Source organism: Peromyscus leucopus, chromosome 3 (assembly GCF_004664715.2).
Source record: "Peromyscus leucopus breed LL Stock chromosome 3, UCI_PerLeu_2.1, whole genome shotgun sequence".
NCBI classification, from domain to species: Eukaryota; Metazoa; Chordata; class Mammalia; order Rodentia; family Cricetidae; genus Peromyscus; species Peromyscus leucopus.
In genome coordinates, this window is record NC_051065.1 from 82,258,294 (window position 1) to 82,279,237 (window position 20,944).

Sequence of the window (20,944 nt, forward strand, 5' to 3'; positions counted from 1 at the left end):
ACCTCTGCCTTCTGAGTGTTGGAATTACATGTGTGAGTCACAATATCTTGCTGATTTTGTATTTTTGATAATAACCAACCTTCAGAGTATGAATCGGTATACATTGATTTTTAACTTTAAATCTCATCTAGAAATAAAGGGTGATGACTTTTTCCTCAGCTCAGTATTTACCAGTTAGCATCCACTTAATGTATTATCCTCATTTCTAAGGTCTTAGATGTTTGATTCTGAGGTCAATAGTCTGTTTTTCTAATCTATCAGTTCACTAGTTTATTTTAATTCTTCTAATGTTTACACATACATATATGTTCTAGAATTGAATGTGTTTCTTTCCCTCTCTTTGACTTGAAAGTTGTTAAAAAGTGATTTCTATGGATTTTGTAATTAAAATTTCCAAGTGTCTGAAATTATGTTTGCATTTTAAAAATACTTGCTGCAATTTAATTGTAGTTGATAGAACTGTATAAGTGGGGTTTGCTATAATATTTTCATATATGAATTATGTCATGTATATTGTGTCAGTCCACCAACCTTATTGAGATTCTCTTTGTAGCCTTAAGATGTAATTAATTTCTACCAAGGCTGTAGGAGCTTGAGGAGAAGAAAATATTTAATTTAGCGTCAACTAATATGCACTACTTATTTTTTTACTTTTAACTTTAGAAAACCAAAACCTGCCGGGCGGTGGTGGCACATGCCTTTAATCACAGCACTTGGGAGGCAGAGCCAGGCGGATCTCTGTGAGTTCGAGGCCAGCCTGGACTACCAAGTGAGTCCCAGGAAAGGCGCAAAGCTACAGAGAAACCCTGTCTCAAAAAACCAAAAAAAGAAAAAAAGGAAAAAAAAACCCTGAATATAATTTACAGCTGGTAAAATATTCACTAGATATTTTCTTTCACAACACAGCAATTAACATCTGCTGTGTGGTTTATGGATAGAGGATGAAGGTTAGACTTAGGTTACTCACTGCTTTGGAGTGAGGAGATCTAACACACAGATGGACCTGTAGTCCCGTGTCGTCGTCCCCCCCCCCCCCCCCCCCGTGTCCGCCCCCCCCTGTTTTGTTTGTTTTTGAGACAGGGTTTCTCTGTGTTGTTTTGGTGCCTGTCCTGGATCTCGATCTGTAGACCAGGCTGGCCTCGAACTCACAGAGATCCGCCTGGCTCTGCCTCCCGAGTGCTGGGATTAAAGGCGTACGTCACCACTGCCTGGCCATTAAGAAACAATTTTGTTATATTTTATGTGCATTGGTGTTTTTGCCATGGGTGTTGGGTCCCCTGGAACTGGAATTACAAACAGTTGAGAGCTGTCATTGTGGGTTCTGGGAATTGAACCTGGGTCCTCTGGAAGGGCAGTCAGTGCTGTTAACTGCTGAGCCATCTCTCCAGCCCTATTTATTTATTTATTTTGGTTATTTGAGACAGGATTTCTCTGTGTAGCTTTGTGCCTTTCCTGGAACTCACTCTGTAGCCCAGGCTGGCCTGGAACTCACAGAGATCCGAATGCCTCTGCCTCCCGCGTGCTGGGATTAAAGGTGTGCACCACCACCATCCGGCTGACCTAGCATTCCTAAGAGTGGAATTTTATGTACTCTGCTAAATAAAACAATGTACTCAAAACTGTTTGTCATTCTTTTTGTTTTCAGTCACAGTGTGCACAACAGCACAGCAAGATGGCATATTTGATTTCAAGTCACAGTTTCATCCTCTTCTGACTCCCCCCCCCCATTTTATGTACTAGGGATAAGAAAGTTCAAGGGCTGAAGTGATGGCTCAGTGGTTAAGAGCATGTTGCTCTTGGAGAGAACCTGGATTCCAAGTACCTGAATGATAACCAGTTCCAAGGGATATTGTATACCCTCTTCTGGCCTCTTCGAGCACCAGATATATGCTATACATATGTATATACAGGCAAACACTCATACACATTAAAAATAAGAATGTCCAGGCCCATATGCACCCACTAAGCATTTTCTTTTCCATCCACAACACAAAAAAGAAAAAGAAAACCAATTTTTAAATAATTAGAAATGATTGTATGTATATGTGTGTTTTGCCTATATGTATGCCTTTGCACCACATGTGTGCCTGTGCTGTGGAGCCCAGAAGCAGAAATTGGGTCTCCTTCAGTTGGAGTGGCAGTAGTGAGATGCTGGGAATTGAACCTTGGCTGTAGTGGTATTTGCTCCTCCCATGACCTTGGGCTGTACAGGCCGAAGGAGGCGGTACTTCTTGCCGTTTGCATGTGACCTCTTGAAAGTGAGAAGATGGGTCCTGAGGCCCCTTCTCCGTTTCCTGCGGACCGCCAGGTGAATTTGGTCCCGGCCAGATCAGAGGACAAATTAAGCTGTCTACTTAGTTCTGTATTCCTGAGTGTATTTCCTCAATTTATATCCTAATAAATTCCCTAATACTCCATAAGCAGACTCCTGTGGATTTCTCGAATTACTTGGCCCTCGGTCAAGAGTAGCCAGTGCTTGTAACTGCTGAGCCATCTTTACTTCCCCATAAGCCATTATTTGACTATGTTTTTATTTTTATTTCTTTGTAGATAGGGTCTTGCTATGTAGTTCTGGCTGTCCTGGAACTCACTAGGTGGACCAGGTAGGTCTCAAACTGATAGAGATCCCCCCTGTTGCTACCTTGAGTGATGGTGTGAAAGGCCTTCACCATTACACCCAGCTTCAGAAGCCATTTTTTAATGAGAAAAACGAGAAACTGGAACAGATTCAAGTTTCTCCATTAAATACTTTAAAAAGCTGGGGTTATGGCTCAGGTTAGCAGTAGGAGCAGAGTTGAGGTCATTCTCAGTCACCTTGGGTTACATGAGGATGCCATGTTCTTGTACATTTGTATGCCAAGGGGTCCAAGACAACAGAGTTCTCCAGGTACAGCGCTTCAAAGCATATAGCTCCTTTGTCCCCTAATGTGGATTTGCTACCTCAAAGGAGCTCCATCTTATTAATTCATAAGGGGGTTTCAAACTATGGAGTACAAGTATTTTTGTCATAAAATTAATTCTTGGTGTAACTTTTTGTTTGTTTCTTTCTTTCTCTGTTTAGCCTTGGCTATCCTGGAACTCTCTAACTCAAAATATCCATCTGCCTCTGCTTCCTAAGTGCTGGGATTAAAGGCATGTGCCACCACGGCCACTGTAACATTTCTGTTTTAAGTTAGTGTTTGTAGGTCTTGAGGTTACAGTCAGTGTGTTAGCTTGACAATCTAAACTGCCTTACAGTGGGGTCCAGTCACAGACATTTTTAAGCCTGTTCTGTGTCTTAACTTATTTTTGTGTTCTTTGCTTTCCTGAGACTTGAGGTGTTAACCTTTGTGCTTTTGACTGTCTTACACATACTGCAGTTTTGGTGAATTTTGTTATTAGTATTGACTGAGATTTCCCAGTTACGTTTTTATTAATGATATTCTGTGATCAAGTTCCTCTCATAGGCTTAATGTTTTCCTTTTCCATGATGAGGATAGAACATCGGGCTTTGCACGTGCTAGACAAGCACTTTACCATTTAGCTGTTTATCAGCCTTTTACTCATTTTTTTTTCCTCCTTTGGCTTAAACTTGAAGTGATTCTTTACTCACATTTCATCTTGGAACATGATATTAGAAATGGCTTTTCAATCCTGTATTTAGTGTATTCATCAATTTTTTTCCTAAAGCTTTCCCCACAGAGAGAGCATGCGAGTTATCTACTAGAAATTATTGTAATAAAATGATTTTCCTATTTTTTTTAAATATTCTTTTTGTTTGTTTGTTTTTTAAGACAGGGTTTCTCTGTGTAGCTTTGGTGCCTTTCCTGGATCTCGCTCTGTAGACCAGGCTGGCCTCGAACTCACAAAGATCTGCCTGGCTCTGCCTCCCGAGTGCTGGGATTAAAGGCGTGCGCCACCACTGCCTGGCATAAATATTCTTTTTTTAATGATTTATTTTTTTAATTTTTTGTGTGCATATATAAAAACTAGTGTTTTGCCTGCATATATGTCTGAGGGTTTAGGATTCCTTAAAACTGGAATTACAGACAGTTGTGAGCTGTCAATTGGGTGCTGGGAATTGAACCCAGGTCCTCTGGAAGAGCAGCCAGTGTCCTTAACCACTGAGCCATCTCTCCAGCCCTGATTTTCCTATTATATCATTCAAATTAAGATGGTCCAGTTTTACAGTGGATCGTTTTTTACATTCTAGTTGTCCTTTTGTCTATTTTGGTATTTTGACAAGGCTTTACTGTATATACCAGCCTGGCCTTAAGCTTAAGATCTTCCTGCGTCAACCTCTAATTGTGCTGGGGTTATTTTTAGAAAATTGTGTGTGTGTGTGTGTGTGTGTGTGTGTGTGTGTGTGTGTGTGTGTACTGAAGTGTATGTACATGCACCATTTGCATGCAGGTGCCAGAAGAGGGCTTTGAACAGTCTAGAGCTGTAGTTGTTGGTTGTAAGCTGCCTATGTGGGTGCTGTGAACTAAACGTGGGTCCTCTACAGTAGCAACTACTTTTAACTGCTGAGCCATTTCCCTAGCTTGTTTGTTTGTTTGGTTTTTGACTTTTTGGTGCATGATTTTATGTTACTAAGGTTAGTTTCAAACACATGAAACAAGACTGTCCTTAAATCTCTTGTATCTTTTCCCCAAGTTCTAATATTACAAGCTTGTGTCACCATACTGGTGCATGTCTAACTTCTGTTTGTCTTCCTCTACATATATATTATTTTATCTACCTCTGTCTGTCTATCTGTCTATCTGTCTATCTATCTATCTATCTATCTATCTATCTATCTATCTATCTATCTCTATCATCTATCATCTGTCTGTATGGTGAGGAAAGGTTGCACATGTGCATGTGTGCATATGTGAGTCAGAAGACAATTTTGTGGACTTGTTTCTCTTTACACTTTGATATGGGTTCTACCTCATGTCACCAGACTGGGACAGCAAATACTGTCCATCTATGGGCCATCTCACCAGTCCTGTTTGTTCGTTTAGAAGGACAAATACATGGTTTAACTGATATTACAGGAAGTTGTCTTGTAAATAAATTGTCATGTTAGAGCAATATCTATGATTATACATTGAGAATTTGCCAGCTTCAAGAAATCTACCTCATGGATGTAAAGATTCTTTTCCATTCTATGTTGATAGAAGCTTTGTTTATGGATTACAAGGGTAATTTAAATTAGCTCTGAATGTTTAATATTCCAGTAGTGATTTATTTGTTTTCGCCTGAGCCTTGGTGTTGGGCCACTTAAAAATACAAAAATCAAACTCAGCCTTTGGGAGGCTGTAGCAAGAGAATGTCAAGTTCTCAGACAGTTTGTGCTATATAGCCACATAACAAGACCTGTCTGAACCTCCCTACTCTTCAACAAAAGAAAAGACCAACCTAATGCAGGCATGAACCTTTTTTGAGACAGGGTCTCTTGTTTCTCTGGCTTGAGACAAACCCATTACATAGCTGATGATGACCTTGAACTCTCTAACCTCTTGTTTCCACCACCACCCCCCCCCAAATGTTTTGATCCCCATCATACCCTGTTTCACCTGAACTCTTAGAACTCTTACTCTGGTTCATTATTCAGATATGAGAATGGGCATAAGAGAGTTTAAAAGTTGGGTTTGCTTGTGCATACTGCTTGTGGAAAACTTATAAGCTAATGTTATTGGCTCCTGTTACTTTTGGTAATGATATAGTCTGCTTTTAAAAAGCCATTTTACTTTTTTTTTTTTGGTGGGGAAAAATAGCTTGTTTTCCCTCATTGATTTAGCATTTTGTTTAGTCTTCTTTTATTACATCTCTTGTAATTTGTGTATGTGATTCTTGTGTCATTATTTTTCTTTAAGGGCAAGTTGAACAATAACTTGCCTTCTGTCCGGAACCTTTTGTATTCTCTATCTAATGATAAGGTGCCTTGAACACAGAAGGCACAAAAGGCATTCAGCTGTGAGTTAGTGCAAGGCTTCAAACTGTTTGTAAATACACAATTTACTTAAAATGTCTTTAAAGAAATAGCTGGGTGGTGGTGGTGGTGGCAGCAGTGGCAGCGGCGCATACCTTTAATCCTAGCCCTTGGGAGGCAGAGTCAGGCAGATCTCTGAGTTCGAGGCCAGCCTGGTCTACAGAGCGAGATCCACGAAAGGCACAAAGCTATACAGAGAAACCCTGTCTCGAAAAACCAAAAGAGAGAGAGACAGACAGAGAGAAGAGCAGTGGGATATTTGTTTTCAGTTAATTGGTCACTTATTTGGCTTTTGGAGGCATGGTCTCACTTTGTAACCTTGGCTGGCTTGCTACTCATTGGCAGTCTGACTGACCCTGCCTACTGAATGTTGGGGAAACAGACATCTACCACAATGTTCAGCCACATTTTATTTGAAGGAATGATGGCTGACTAACTTATATAAACTTAGGTATTTGGCAGGGTTTCTCAGTATCATCAAAGTGATATCCAGGAAAACTACACAAGGCTTGTCAATATAGAGTATCTTACTTTCCAAAGGAAAGCTACAACTTTGGATTGCTAATCTACTAGTATACACAGCTCTGAGTTTGATAGCATCCAAATACTTAGATTGAAATTACTAGAGATATTGATAATATTATATATATGTATCTGTCAGGTGTTGGGCTCATGTGGGTCCCTGGAAAGAAGAAACATAGGCATTCTAGGATGAATTTTAGTCTTTTGTGGCCTAAGGAGAGTCAAGCCTCTGGTGAATTGATTCCTATAGCTTAGCCAAGTGCTCCTTTATTCAGTTTACACCTTTTAGCAAGTCAGTTTCTGTAAACTAAGACCTCTTATCTGAAGCTCCTAAAGAGACAAATGCCAAAGCAATTCCTAGCCACAGAACATCTCAATTTGCTGAGTCCTCCTATAACCAAATTTTGCTTAGACTTTGAACCTTTAGGAAACTCTTAGATAAGATTTACATACTTCAAACAGAAGGTACTGGACACAAAAGGTAGCAGTCACAAAAGGCAAATCAAAGCCAGGTCCTAACATTCTGGAGTCAAACCTGTAGTTGCATATTTTTCTCCTGCCCGCCAGTTCAAATAACCATTCAGAGGCTTAATATTATTTATAAATGCTCAGCCAATAGCTCAGGCATCTTTCTAGCTAACTCTTTCACTTGCATTAATCTATATTTCTTATGTGCTTCGCCATATGAATCGTGGCTTTTTACCTCAATTTCTATACATCTTCCTTCCTCAGCACCTGGCTGGCTTCTCCCTCTGACTCTGCCTTCTTCATCCCAGTATCCTCAGTTTGATTGTCCTGCCTAACTACGTCCTGCCTTTCTATAGGTCAGTCAGCTTCTTTATTAAGCAATGAGAGTAATACATATTCATAATGTACAGAAGGATTATTCCATAACATTTCTCACTTTTTGTCTAATTAAAATGGAAGGTTTTCACCTTAACATAGTAAAACTGTATATAGCAAAATAGTTAAGTAAAAATTAGTTACAATATCTAGTTTATTTGTATTTGGCAAAATTAGATACTCTTATCATTTAACTTTGTGAGTTCAGAGTTTTGTATCTAATTTACCTTTTATCATAACTAAGGAAAACTCCATCAGAAACCCCAGAAGAGTGAAATGTTACCTAATGATAGGGACATCTTGCTGCCTGGACAGTCAGCCAAAGTTCCTCTGTAACTTTGGGGTATCCAACTCTGGCCTACAGGCCTAGCTTATCTGACAGACTTTGTTGTGAAGCAGGAAATTCTGAAGAACTAACTGTCCTACTTGTCTTGGCAAAGTTTGGCAGTTGCCTTCCTTGCATCCTGCTGGTGCAATTTGGACAGTGTATTGTCAGCAATTGAGGCAAGGGCAGTTTCTTGCCCTAATGGCTCATTCCACAAAGAAAGCAAACTCCATATGGAGTTTCTTCGATGCCTATCATCTCCTCTGGAGTAGATTGGTGCTGCCAGGAGCAGACATGTCTCACTGTCATGAAAAGCCTTAGGTTATTAAACATATTAAATGCCATTGTCTTTGAAGTGTTTGAAGACCTTCTATCTAAATATATTTGTGTATGACCTTGAAAACATACCTACCATGACTTAAGTTTGACTATTATAGATGACTGTTAATCTGTATTTCTTAATTATACACACACACACACACACACACACACACACACACACATTTTGGTTTTTCAAGACAGGGTTTCTCAGTGTAGTTTTTGGTGCCTGTCCTGGATCTCGAGCTGTAGACCAGGCTGGCCTCGAACTCATAGAGATCCGCCTGGCATTGCCTCCTGAGTGCTGGTATTAAAGGCATGTGTCACTGCTGCCCCACTTAATTATACATTTTTAAATGAGCTACGTAAGCACAACACCCTGAACAAGAGTAGAAATACACACACACACACACACACACACACACACACACACACAGTATAACAAAATTAACTTTAAATTTGTATTAATAAAGCAAATCCATGCCAATGTAAAAATTTTAAGTTTAATAATTGTATTTTGGGTTAGAGTAGATTTAGTAATCTACCCTTTTATCCTATCATTTCTGAATTACCCTCTTTCCTTTTTAGAATGAGATCCCTGAATCTAATCTCTCTTGTTCAGCTTTTTTTTTTCTGACCATATCCATTAACAACTTGTAAACAATCCCCTTAAATGATAATAAATATTCATAACCCATTTTTTAGGAATATGGACATAGTTTTCGAGACTACTTCCTGTTGATTGGGGCATCTGGTAATTTTTGGAGGAACCTTGAGAAAATCAGGATAGGTGTTAGGTCTTGGATGTAGTATTCTATGAGGCTGAATCATCTCAGTCAGCCTCCTGGAAGCTGTTTTGGATGCTGGATCACTGGGCCATCCATTTTCATTGGTGTCTGGTCTCCTTACTCTGAAACTTTTAAAGGTAACTTGCATATCTGCATTAGTACAAGTATAGATTGGGCATTATACACAAGTCAAAGGTGATTTTTTTTGGTTTTAATGTGTTTGAGCAGGTAAAATATATATCACATGTCTTGTAATTCTTTTAGGTTTATTTCTATTTTTATAGACAGGATTTTCAGTGTGTCTTCCTTGATCAAACATGATCATCTTTAACTTTGAATGAATCTACAACCTTTTATTTCCTGTGGAAATAAAAGTAAAACCACTCCCCCAAAGTAGCACACATTTTTGACCTAAATTTTGAAGTCAAGATATTTTTAAAATATATAGGTTGGTTGAATCTAGCAGTTTTCATAATGCATTGTCTCTTAGCAACCAAAAAAAAAAAAAAAATCAGAGACAACACAGTAACATACAGGATCCAGACTCTCTGTGTATTTCCTTCTTTACGTGACATTTTTCTTGGACTTTATTTTATTATTTTAAAACTATATTTTTTTAAATCTATGATTGTACATGTTCTTTCTTTTCTCTCTCTGAAGCCCATGTTTATTTTTAAACACACTGTGAATCATTCAGAGTTTGTTTTTTTTTTTCCTCATCTGAATCTGTCTTTACTGCATATCTTTATCTTTTTCTGACTATATGAGCTTTTAAACTGCTAAGTAGTCTGGCTAGAAGTAAAATAGCTGCCAAATTGGCAGCTGGCTGTGCCTGGCTTGGTTTCTTGAGAGCCTAGCTTCATGATCGAGGTACCAGGGAGAGTCATGCTTACTGCCCCAATTCTGGGAAGCTGTTGGGTAAATGCTGCCACCAAGTAGCATGCTGTCCACTGCTCATAAACACCATTTAAGTGTTTGGTAGTAGGACCTCTTAAAAGAGCTGCCCATTTTTGTCTCTAGCATCATACCATAAAGCCCTCTCTTAGAGGAGCCGTGCCTCTCCTTACTGCCAGCAAAAAGAGCCCAACTGAAAAAATGCTGCTACCAAGAAGCCATGCTTGACTCCATTCTTGTGTGTCTAGAATCCCTTTTTAAGCTTTGGTCAGGTTTTACATGGAAATTATGGCCCCACTGGGTGGGAACACCCTATGTAGTCAGAAATTTGCTACTGCCCTCCAGTTCCCAAATAACTACTCAGAGGCTTAATGTGACCTATAAATGCTTAGCCAATAATAGCTCAGGTGTGTTATTTGCTATCTCTTACACTTAAAATTAACCCACATTTCTTATTTGTGTTTCGCCTCGTGACTCTTGGCTTGTAACCTCATTTTCTTTTTTTTTTTTTAATTTCTTGTTACTTTGCTTTCTGGCTATTGTACAGCTGCTTGACTCACGAGATCGCTGCTCTGCTCGAGTGCTGGATGGCGTGTGCACAACCCGCGTACCTCATTTTCTATACATCCTGTTTTCTCAGTGGCTGGCTGGTGTCTCTGTCTGACTCCACCCTTCATCCTGGTATCCTAAGTTTGATTGTCCTGCCTAACTTTATCCTGCCTTGCTATACGCCAGTCAGTTTCTTTATTAACCAATGAGAGTAATACATATTCACAGTGTACGGAAGAATTATTCCACAGCAAAAACCAGCTGCAGAACTTTGCAGGAATTCCTGTAACATGTTCACATTTGGAAGATGTACATTAATCAGCTGGTATTTTCTAAATGACCAAGCCATATGTTACAGAATAATACATGGATTAAATGAGGCATTAAAATGCAGAATGGGCCAGTGATTTTAATGTAACATAATGCAATGGTTTTGTCAGATAGTTACACATTCCATAAAGCATCTGACCTTTTAGATGAGACCACCTGTTAAGCCATTGACATAGCTCTTAAGGTTAAGGTCAAGACTGACCTTGGTTCACCAGGACCCTCATGATAGGAGGAGAAAAAGTCTCCCATGTTTTCCACTGACCTCCACATGTATGCTGTAATAAATATGAGAAAGAAACAGTTAAGTTTGGATTTAATATCAAGAACTACTCAAAGAAATCAAAGGTTGGAAAAACAACTGAAGCATGACTTTTTTCCACAGATGAATGAAGTATTTGGCTAACTTGATTTACATATATTATATATTGTTCATGTGCCTTATGATTGCTGGGGCTAAGATAGAGCTCTGAGGCAGTTTTCCTGTATGAGGCACTGTGTTCACTCCCTACCACTGCATGGAGAATAAAGGAACGAGTATAACGATGGTTACCATGGTTCTGGAGTTTCAGACTGCTCATTTAGACTTCCAGATGGGGGTTGGAGCTGTTCCTTTCTTAGCACGTACCAGGAGATGCTCTTTTATTCTTCACTTCAGTTTCATTTACAAAATAGTGAATTGCTGTGTGTCCTACAGGGTTATTGTTTATTATGGTTGAGGGCTTGATAATGACTTAGGAAGTAGTTAATCCAATTACTATTACTTAAATTTTTAAAAAATTCATTTTTTATTCGACAGTTTTATACATGTATATAATATATTCTGATTACTCTCTCCCACCTTCTCATCTACCTCTCAGCCTTATCAACTGCTATGCACTCATCCCTACCAACCTTTTCCCAGACTCTTGACTGTTGGTTGTGTTCTGTCACCCATTTAGTTCAGCCAGGACCATCTGTGTGACCATTTGATTAGAACTCCCCATTGGAGGCTAGTGGGGTCATATGGTGGTTACCTCTCTTCCTGAGTCTATCAGTAGTGAGGGGTAGCAGTTATTAATTTTTATTGTTTTGTTTGTTTTATTTGAGATTTAAAAGTTTCTTTCTTTCTCTCTCTCTCTCTCTCTCTCTCTCTCTCTCTCTCTTTCTTTCTTTCTTTCCCTCTCTTTCTTTCTCTCTCTCTCTCTCTTTTTTTTTTTTTTTTTTTTTTTTTTTGGTTTTTCGAGACAGGGTTTCTCTGCGTAGCTTTGCGCCTTTCCTGGAGCTCACTTGGTAGCCCAGGCTGGCCTGGAACTCACAGCTATCCGCATGGCTCTGCCTCCCGAGTGCTGGGATTAAAGGCGTGTGCCACCACCGCCCGGCTCTCTCTCTCTCTTTCTTTCTCTCTTTTTCTTTCTTTCTTTCTTTCTTTCTTTTTTTCTTTCTTTCTCTCTCTTCCTTTCTCTCTCTTTTTTCTCCCTCTCTCTTTCTTTCTTTCTTTTTCTTTCTTCCTTTCTTTTTCTTCCTTTCTTCCTTCTTTCTTTTTCCAGAGCTGAGGACCAATCCCAGGGCCTTTTGCTTGCTAGGCAAGCATTCTACCACTGAGCTAAATCCCCAGCCCCTAAAAATTATTTTTAATTATGTGTATGTATGTGTGTCTCTGGGATTTTGTGCACATGAGGGCAAAGGTCAGCAGTACCTGATCCCACGGAACAGAGTTATAGGAAGGAGGGTGTAAGCCACCTGATTTGGATGCTGGAAATCAAACTGTTTCTCTGCAGTAATAGTATATGCTCTTAACTGCTGAGCCTTCTTTCTAACTCTAAGATTTTCTTTTGAATGTTTAGATCAGCTTTATTAATAACACTCAAAGCCAGAATCACCACGATGTTTAACTGGAGAAACAATGAATATGAATGAAACATAAAACTGTTTTGGGAAATCTTTGGAGTTCTTGCTAACCTTTGAGGCACAGTCATTTCATACTAGCCCTAATTGACTAGTAATTCTTTTTTTTCTTTGAATGGTGACAAGAGAGCCTCACTATTCTGAGAGCATATTATGCAGTTAATGGTTGCTGGGTGACAGTTTCTTCTGTGGAGTAGCCTCTAATGAGGTACCTATGCTTGGTGTAAACAGATCCTCCTGGTACTCTCCTATAGGTATTGAAAACCAGTCTTCAAAAACATACAAGACAATAGAAATGTGTCTGACAGGAAAGAGGAAAGGGATCAGTGGGAGTGGAATGGTAAGGGAGGGATGGTGCTGGTGGATATAGTTGAAAATGTGTATGCGTGAAAATGTGATGAAGCTATATTATGTCTGATTAACACATGATATTAATAAAGTTATAGGAAAGACAGGCATATTGGCTTATGCCTTGTAATCCCAGCCCTTAGGTAGCTAAAGCATGTGGTTGCAGAGAGATTTTGAGTTTAGGAAGGCCTTTTCTCAAAGAAAAGTAGTGTCAGCAGTGGTGGAGGCAGAGGCACAGGTCCAGGCTGTCACTCTTAGCAGCCTGAGGAGTTCCTGTATTGCTTTGGTACCTGACTCAGGTAAAGCTGCATTCTTTTCTTCCTGCAGAGAATAATTCCAGGATTAACCTAGGTACAGCAGATTGAGGTTTATTAAACGACACTTTTAAATAAATAAATAAATAGATAGATAGATAAATAGATAAAATAAATAAATATATAATAAATGTGTATATATATATATATGTATATATTAAATATACAAATAAAGAGAATTGTTTGGGTAGAAACTAAATACCCCAGAACATGATGATGGGTTAGAAGTAAGATTTTGGAAGTTTTGGGAGTTCCCTTGGTTTCTGGGTTTCTGAGGTACCGTTCCCTTCACTCTTTATTTCTCTTTGATAATTGAGGTTATCAGATGGCTGTATCTGTGGGATTACAGTCAATAAGATAAAACTAAGCCACTAAATTTGCACAAAGGAGTTGAAGCTTTTACTGTAAATCTCTTGTTTACAATTGGTTTACAATTGGGAAGAGAGAAAGACCTCAAGCAAATGTTGGTTGTATTGTAAAAAATCTTCGGGTTTTTTTTTTCATATCTTTTCATATTGCCATAGTTTTTCTTGTCCTGTTCTTCATCAGTGGAAAACTTTTTTTGGTTTTAAAACAGAAGCAATGTATAGAATTGGTGAATTTTATAATAGCACATGAATGTAATTAATAAGAATTTCCCTTGGAATTGCTCAGAATATCTTCTTTTTTCTTTTGCAGAAGATTCTAGTGTTCCAGAACCTCCAGACAATGAAAGAAAAGGAAGCTTATCATGTTTCCAAAGTCAAAGAGGAATACAGTATATTGATTTGTCTTCTGATAGTGAAGATGCTTCCCCAAATTGTTCCAGTACAGTTCAAGAAAAAAAATTCAACAAAGACACAGTCATTATAGTGTAAGCCACTTAACAGTCAACTATGTTTGCACCTGTTAAGAGTTTTCAGAAATGATAAGTAATTTGAAATATTTGTGTAATTATTTTTGTCTTTATTTGTGTGCATCTTTATTGTTTTTTCTGTCTTCTGTTTTCTAGAAAATGATTTTTTTTTCTTTTGGTTTTTCGAGACAGGGTTTCTTTGTGTAGCTTTGGCTCCTGTCCTGGAACTCACTCTGTAGCCCAGGCTGGCCTCGAACTCACAGAGATCCACCTGGCTCTGCCTCTTGAGTGCTGGGATTAAAGGTGTGCGCCATTACTGCCTAATATGGGTTTTTTAAGAACAGATGGAAAAGCTTCATTGAGAACATGGTGCTGAGCAAACACCCGAGGGAATGACATGTTTAGTGGCCCTGAGGTGGTAATTGCGTAGTGTTTGTAAGGAAAGCTGGAGGCAAGTTATGAGGTGAAGATTTCAATGTAAAGGATATGGTAGAGGTGGCTTTTTTTATGTTAGGATCATAGTCTTTTGGCTTCTATTGCTTTTGTTTGTGTTTTGTTTTGACATGGTCTCATACTGTGTCTAGGTTGGTTTGTATAGTAGAGGCTAGTTTCTAACTTGCAGGGCTCTTCCTGTTTCAGCCTCCTGGGTTCTAGGAGTTTAGCCATATACCACCAATCCTGGCTTGATTTTTCATTATAGATGAGATGAAAAATCTACAGAGAATATTGAGCAGAGGTACAGTGATCTTGGATGTTTAAAAGATTTTGGTAATTCTGGGGACATGGATGAACCATAGATGTTATTGTTACTTTTCAGTAAAAAATACTTGAGATTCAAATGCATTCAGTAATTGTGCAAGTGAAAAGTGGTTAAATTCTAGACATTCTTTGAAAGTAGAACAAAAAGAATTTGATCATTGATTTCTCATGGGTTGGAGAGAAAGGAGTCACCCCATCACTTTTGGCTGAGCAAGTGACAGGATGAAATTACCCTTTACCAAGAAAAAAGACTTTGTTATGATCGGGAAATGACTTTAGAGTGAAAGTCAGCAATTAAGTCTTACATGTATAGTGTCAAGAAAACTCTTGAACATCTGTAGAGATGTTAGTGAGGATATTCAACATCTGAGAAGTCTAGGTTGGTATCCAAATTCTAGGGTCTAGAGTATTATTACTCTGCCTACCTACTTACCTACCTATTGCATCTTTGTCTCTCTTTATTTGGTGTTGGGGATCAAACTCAGGACCATGCTCATGTTAGGCAAGTGTTCTGTCAAATTCCAAGCTCTTGTTTTGTCCATGTAGCTCTGGTTGCCTTCAACTCATGACCTCCTATCCCTGACTTCTGAGTGACTGGACTGTTAAAGTTAAAGCCACATTGTCATATGAGGTCATTAAAGGATACAAGTATAACTGAAGAAGACAGGGCCTCTAGATTAAAATACGTAAGCCAGCGGGGCTCTGGTTAATAGGGAGGTGAAATGATATCTAGAGAAGGCTCTTTAGAAGGATCAATCAGAGCCGTGCAGTAGTGGCTCACACCTTTAATCCCAGCACTCAGTAGGCAGAGGCAAGTGGATCTCTATGAGTTCAAGGCCAGCCTGGTCTACAGAGTGAATTCCAGAACAGCCAGGGCCATTATGCTGTTATATATAGAAACCCTGGCCTGAAAAACAAGAAAAACAAACAAACAAACAAAAAAAGGATCAGTGAGCTTACAGCCAACCAGTTATGTGATCTCAGGGTTGGAGAGAGGGTTCAGTGGTTAAGAGCATTGACTGTTCTTACAGAGAGGACCCAGGTTCTATTCCCAGCACCTATATGGTGGCTCCAACTCAAATTCCAAGGGATCTGAGGTCCTTTTCTGCTCTCCATGGGCACTGGTCAAGCATGTAGTGCATGTTCATACGTGTAGGCAAAATACTCAGTACACATAAACATAAATCTTAGGGGAAAAAAAGGTTATGTGATCCTCTAGAATCCTAGCAAAGAAAGTGTTTCAAGAGGGAACAAAAGGTCAGATTAATTTCCTGCTGACAGTTAGATGAGGTCTTACCTTAAACTGAACAAAGCCATACATAGTAACATCTTATTCTGAAATAGAAAACCGCATACAGCTTAATGTTTAGTCCTGACAAAAATGAATGCATTAGTTTTCCTAGTCCCCACTTTTTATTTTAGAAAAGCTTTAAGTTTATGGAAAAGTTGCAAAAACAATATATCCAACTTCTCTGTAAGAAGAATCACTGATGATTTCATATTTCCTTTAATAAGCAATTTAATACATAGTAAATACAGTATGGTATAACTATTCAAAATGCTGATTTGTAAACAAGAAAGATTTTCAGCAAGAAAATCTTTGGGAAAAAAAAATCAGCCCAACTAAGCATTGTACTTAATAACATAGTTTTTTTTTTTCCCCCCCTTTCTTAAATCAAACGTAAGTTACTTATGTTGTATTGACATGTTAAGCAGTTGGGAGTGCTAGCAGTCATCTCTTGGACCATGAATTGAGTAGGATTTTATAGTCATTTTCCCCTCAGAATCATACAGTGGATTGATTTATTATTGTTGTTAATATTTTGAGACAGGGTCTCGCTCTGTTGTGGCTCATGCTAGCCTGGGACTTACTTTGTATCCCAGGCTGGCCCCCAACACCTAGCAATTCTGCCTTATCCTTATGCTTGTTTGTCATATCTCTTTAATTTCATTTGCTATGAACTGTTTCTCAGCATGTTTTTTCATTATAACTACTTTTAAAGGTGACAGGTCAGCTTTTCTTAGAATGTCTCTAAATTTGAATTTTCCTGCTCTTTATCATTAAATGTAAATCTACTGGGAGGAATACCACAGAAATGATCTTGTGCACTCATCATGTTGTAGGAAGTGAATGGTATCCATTTATTTGTCCCAGTCTTTGCTCTTGTTTTTTTCTGGCCTGAGCTGAATTTTCCTAAGGAGTTACCATTTTTTCCTTTTTTTTTTTGAGATAGGGTTTCTCTGTATAATAGTCCTAGTTGTCCTGGAACTCGCTTTGTAGACTAGGCTGGCCTTAAACTCACAGAGATCTGCCTGCCTCTGCCTCCTAAGTGCTGGGATTAAAGGCATGCGCCACCACCGCCCCCTTTTTTTCCTTTGTAATGGTTAAACAGTCTTTGGAGAGAGTCTTCAAGATAGGGTAACACCCATTTGTTTGTTGCAGGAGGGCTTCTCTCCAGGTTCCACCAAGCCCCTCAGTCCCACAATCCACGTATAAAATAATCACTCAGACGCTTATATTACTTATAAACTGTATGGCCGTGGCAGGCTTCTTGCTAACTGTTCTTATATCTTAAATTAACCCATTTCTATAAATCTATACTTTGCCATGTGGCTTGTGGCTTACCGGCATCTTTACGTGTTGCTTGTCCTGGCGGTGGCTGTAGTGTCTTTCTGCTTCTCCAATTCTCCTCTCTCCTTGTCCCGCCTATACTTCCTGTCTGGTCATCTTTTTTTTTCCATTTTTTTTTTTTAAACTTTTTTATTTTATATGCATTGGTGTTTTGCCATGGGTGTCAGGTCCCCTGGAACTGGAGTTACAGACAGTTGGGAGCTGTCATGTGGGTGTTGGGAATTGAACCCAGGTCCTCTGGAAGAGCAGGCAGTGCTCTTAACCACTGAGCCATCTCTCCAGCCTCCATTTCCATTTTTATTCTATAATTCTTGCCTCCATTGGCAATGCTAATTATAAAATGGGGTATTTTGACTTTTATTCTAGAACTTAAACTTTTCATTAGTTTTCTACTATATAGAAATTTCACCCTTCTAATTTATTCATTTATATAGAGTATACCAAATGTCAATATAGAGTCTTAGATGCTTATTTATTCAATGGCTTATAATCATTACTCATCTTGATGAGCATAATTGTTTAGTTAGATGATGACCCTTTCAAATTAGCTGCTGTATCTGGTAAGATTATCATTTTGGGTGTCATTTCCTTCTGGCACAAGAGTTTCAGCTTGGACTTGTCCCTACTTCAGGCCTGAACTTAGAATGAACCATGGCTATTGTTCGTTTTAGTAGGGAGTGGGTGGTATTTTAAAATTTATTGACCCATGTTCTTTCTTCGCTGTTGTGTGAGTTAGAGGGTTATGACATTGTCCTTCAAACACAATGACTTAGGTTCTCAGACTGGGGAAGTAAGAGAAGGGGAAGCCACAGCATGTGGTGGTACAAATCTGTAATCTCAGGACTTGGGAGTTGCGGGGCACAAGACTCAGGAATTCGAGGCCATCTTTAGTTACACAGCAAATTTAAGGCCAGCTTAGGCTAGATGAGACCTTGTGTCTTCCTTTCTTTTCCTGTTGCTGTGATAAAATATTCTGAATAGGAATTTGTGCTTACTTGTGCTCAGCTTGCTTTCTTATTACACAGTCTAGAATCCCTTGCACAGGAAATGATCCAGCCTGTTATTAACGTGGGTCTTCTCATATTAGTTAACATGACCAAGATAATCCTTCACAGATATCCCCAGAGGCCCATCTATCAGGTGATTCTAGATTTTGTCAAGTTGATAATTAATACCATCATACTCTATCTGAAAAGAAGAGGGGAGAAAAATAAAAAGTAAAGGTGAAGGAGAGACACAGAGAGAGTGCATGTGTGTGTTCTAGTCTTAGAAAACCAATAGTGGACAATGAGATTCGCTTGGGGCTAAGTGAGGGAAGTTTGCTCTAGATGTCGAGCATAACAGAGTGGAACAGGACTAAAACTGGTTGTTATATATAGAATAAACCCCCTTGTGTAATAAATCCTTTGTTTGCTGAGATGTTTTGTTCCTGATAGCCAATAGTACCTCTTTGATTTTATCACTACAATCCTGTTAACCTAGCTATTTACAGAAAAATTTTCTATTTTTGTGTGAATGTAGGTTTCATACTGCCCCAGGAGCACATACTTAGCATCATCCAGCATGGTGAACAGAAGTTTAGGAAGGAGAAGGTGGGAAATTGGTAAATGTGTATAGATATATCAGTGAGAGACAGGGAGTTTTCTTTCTGAGAACTTTTTCAATGTGTTCTTGTATTTATAATATAGATTGTATACCTGACAGTGTTAAGATGATAAAAGTTATTTTCCTTTGACAAATATTGGTTACATTTAATATTCTTATAAATGTTCTTTATGTCATGTGTTTGCATATAGACAGCATGATAGCATTAGTGGGATACATTAAGAGTGTTTTCCTGTGTGATAATATTTGTAGTTCAGAGCCATCTGAAGATGAAGAGTCCCATGACCCTCCTTCTGTTACACAAAGAAATGACATTTCAGAACTGGAAGACCTTTCAGAATTGGAAGATCTTAAAGATGCTAAGCTTCAGACGTTGAAGGAACTTTTTCCACAAAGAAGTGACAATGATCTCCTAAAGGTTATTTATACCTTTTTAAAAATTCGTACATCATTTTAGTTATTTTTTTAAAGACTTTTTTTTTTTTCAATTTATGTGTATGCATGCTCGCTTGCATGTGTGCATGTACACTGCTTACATGCCTGGTACTAGTGGAGACCAGAAGAGGGTGCCAGATCCCCCTGAACTGGATTCACAGACCATTGTAAGCTGTCATGTGAGTGCTGGGAATTGAACCTGAGTACTCTGCAAAAGTAGCAGCTGCTCTTAACCGCTGTGTATGGTGCATGTGACATACACACACGCCACTGCATACCTGTACAGGTCAGAGCACAAGTTGTCTGAGTCAGTTCTCTCCTTGATCTGTGGAACCAACTCAGGTCATGCAGTTTGTGTGGCAAATGGTGTGCTTGTGCTCACTCATCTATTTAGTTTACGCAGGTTTATACCTTTTATGGCAGTTATTTGCTGCTGTAATGATTTAAAAAAAAAATAAATAAAACGTCTCCTGAATTCGATACTGTATTTGTAACACATAGACATTTATCTTGGCACCTTGTGAGGCCTGCTGGGAACAGGACCTCTAAAAGGCAAATAGTCTGGAAGGCGGTGCTGCAAGGCCATTTTGCTGGTCCTCAGAACCAAAGAGAACAAACAGCTTTTCTCAAAATGGAAGGTGGTTGTGCTGGAGATGAAACTGAATTCTACTTAGGCTAGAGATGTGCTTATGTGTGTAAAGCAAAAAACAACATGGTGACTCCTGGAGGTAAACCAGTGGCACAGTTCATGCCATATTCCTAAGCAACCTTCCCCTAGAGGCTGGTGGGTACAGAGTCTGTGTGACGCTATACCCCTCATGGGTTACATGATAATGAAAAGCAAATAGATAGGAGTGGATTTGTGCCTTTTTTTTTTTTTTGAAGATATCTTATGTTTTTATGTTTGAATTTTCAGTAATAAGTGTAAGCCCTCAAAATGAAAATTTACTACAGGCTTAGACACTGATCAATGCCCCTGCCTAGATGATGTTTCCTATATTTGTTCTATTTGTTTGATACTGAGATCTTTGTGAAATAGTTCTTTTAGGGGTTCATTTGTAAACATCTGTCTTTTTTCCTTGTTAGTTGATTGAATCAACAAGCACTATGGATGGAGCCATTGCTGCTGCCTTGCTGATGTTTGGTGATGCAGGTATGCTTTCTTTAGCCTTGTTATCATAGATACCATCTCTTAATGCTTGCTTAACGTTTACCACCAACTTTGTGAGGTATCAGTAGCTTCCGTTTCTGGTAGAAGAAACCAGCTTAGGAAGGTTAGGTAGTGATGGATATCACACAGCTGTTTGGTGATTTTGCTTGTTTTCTGTAGATTCAATTCTATTAATTCAAATTTTGAAAATCATGTTTACTCAACTCTCTTTTCTGATTGCATGGTGATTTTGTTTATAGGTCTATAAACTTGAGTCAGTAAGATCATAATTAATGTCTTGTGAAAAACTAACTGGTAATCAGCATTCTTTCTTGTGTAAATATTTTTGCTGTTTCAGGCTTCTGATAGAAAACCAAATGGATTTGAAGGAGCTTACCACAGAAAACATCTTCAGTTGTTTAGCAGTTTTGATTTTCCTTTAACTTATGCATATCTA

At 38.7% G+C, this 20,944-nt stretch overlaps 1 protein-coding gene across 2 annotated transcripts in view; it reads left to right on the plus strand.

Moving 5' to 3' along the window:
- Smarcad1 (SWI/SNF-related, matrix-associated actin-dependent regulator of chromatin, subfamily a, containing DEAD/H box 1) overlaps nt 1–20,944 on the plus strand; it is a 72,682-nt gene that overhangs the window by 6,933 nt on the left and 44,805 nt on the right. For both annotated transcript variants that reach the window (XM_028880754.2, XM_028880753.2), the window contains exons 3-5: nt 13,750–13,924; nt 19,155–19,320; nt 20,424–20,490. In XM_028880754.2, the coding sequence (XP_028736587.1) occupies nt 13,750–13,924; nt 19,155–19,320; nt 20,424–20,490 (408 nt within the window). The remainder of the gene's footprint in view (nt 1–13,749; nt 13,925–19,154; nt 19,321–20,423; nt 20,491–20,944) is intronic.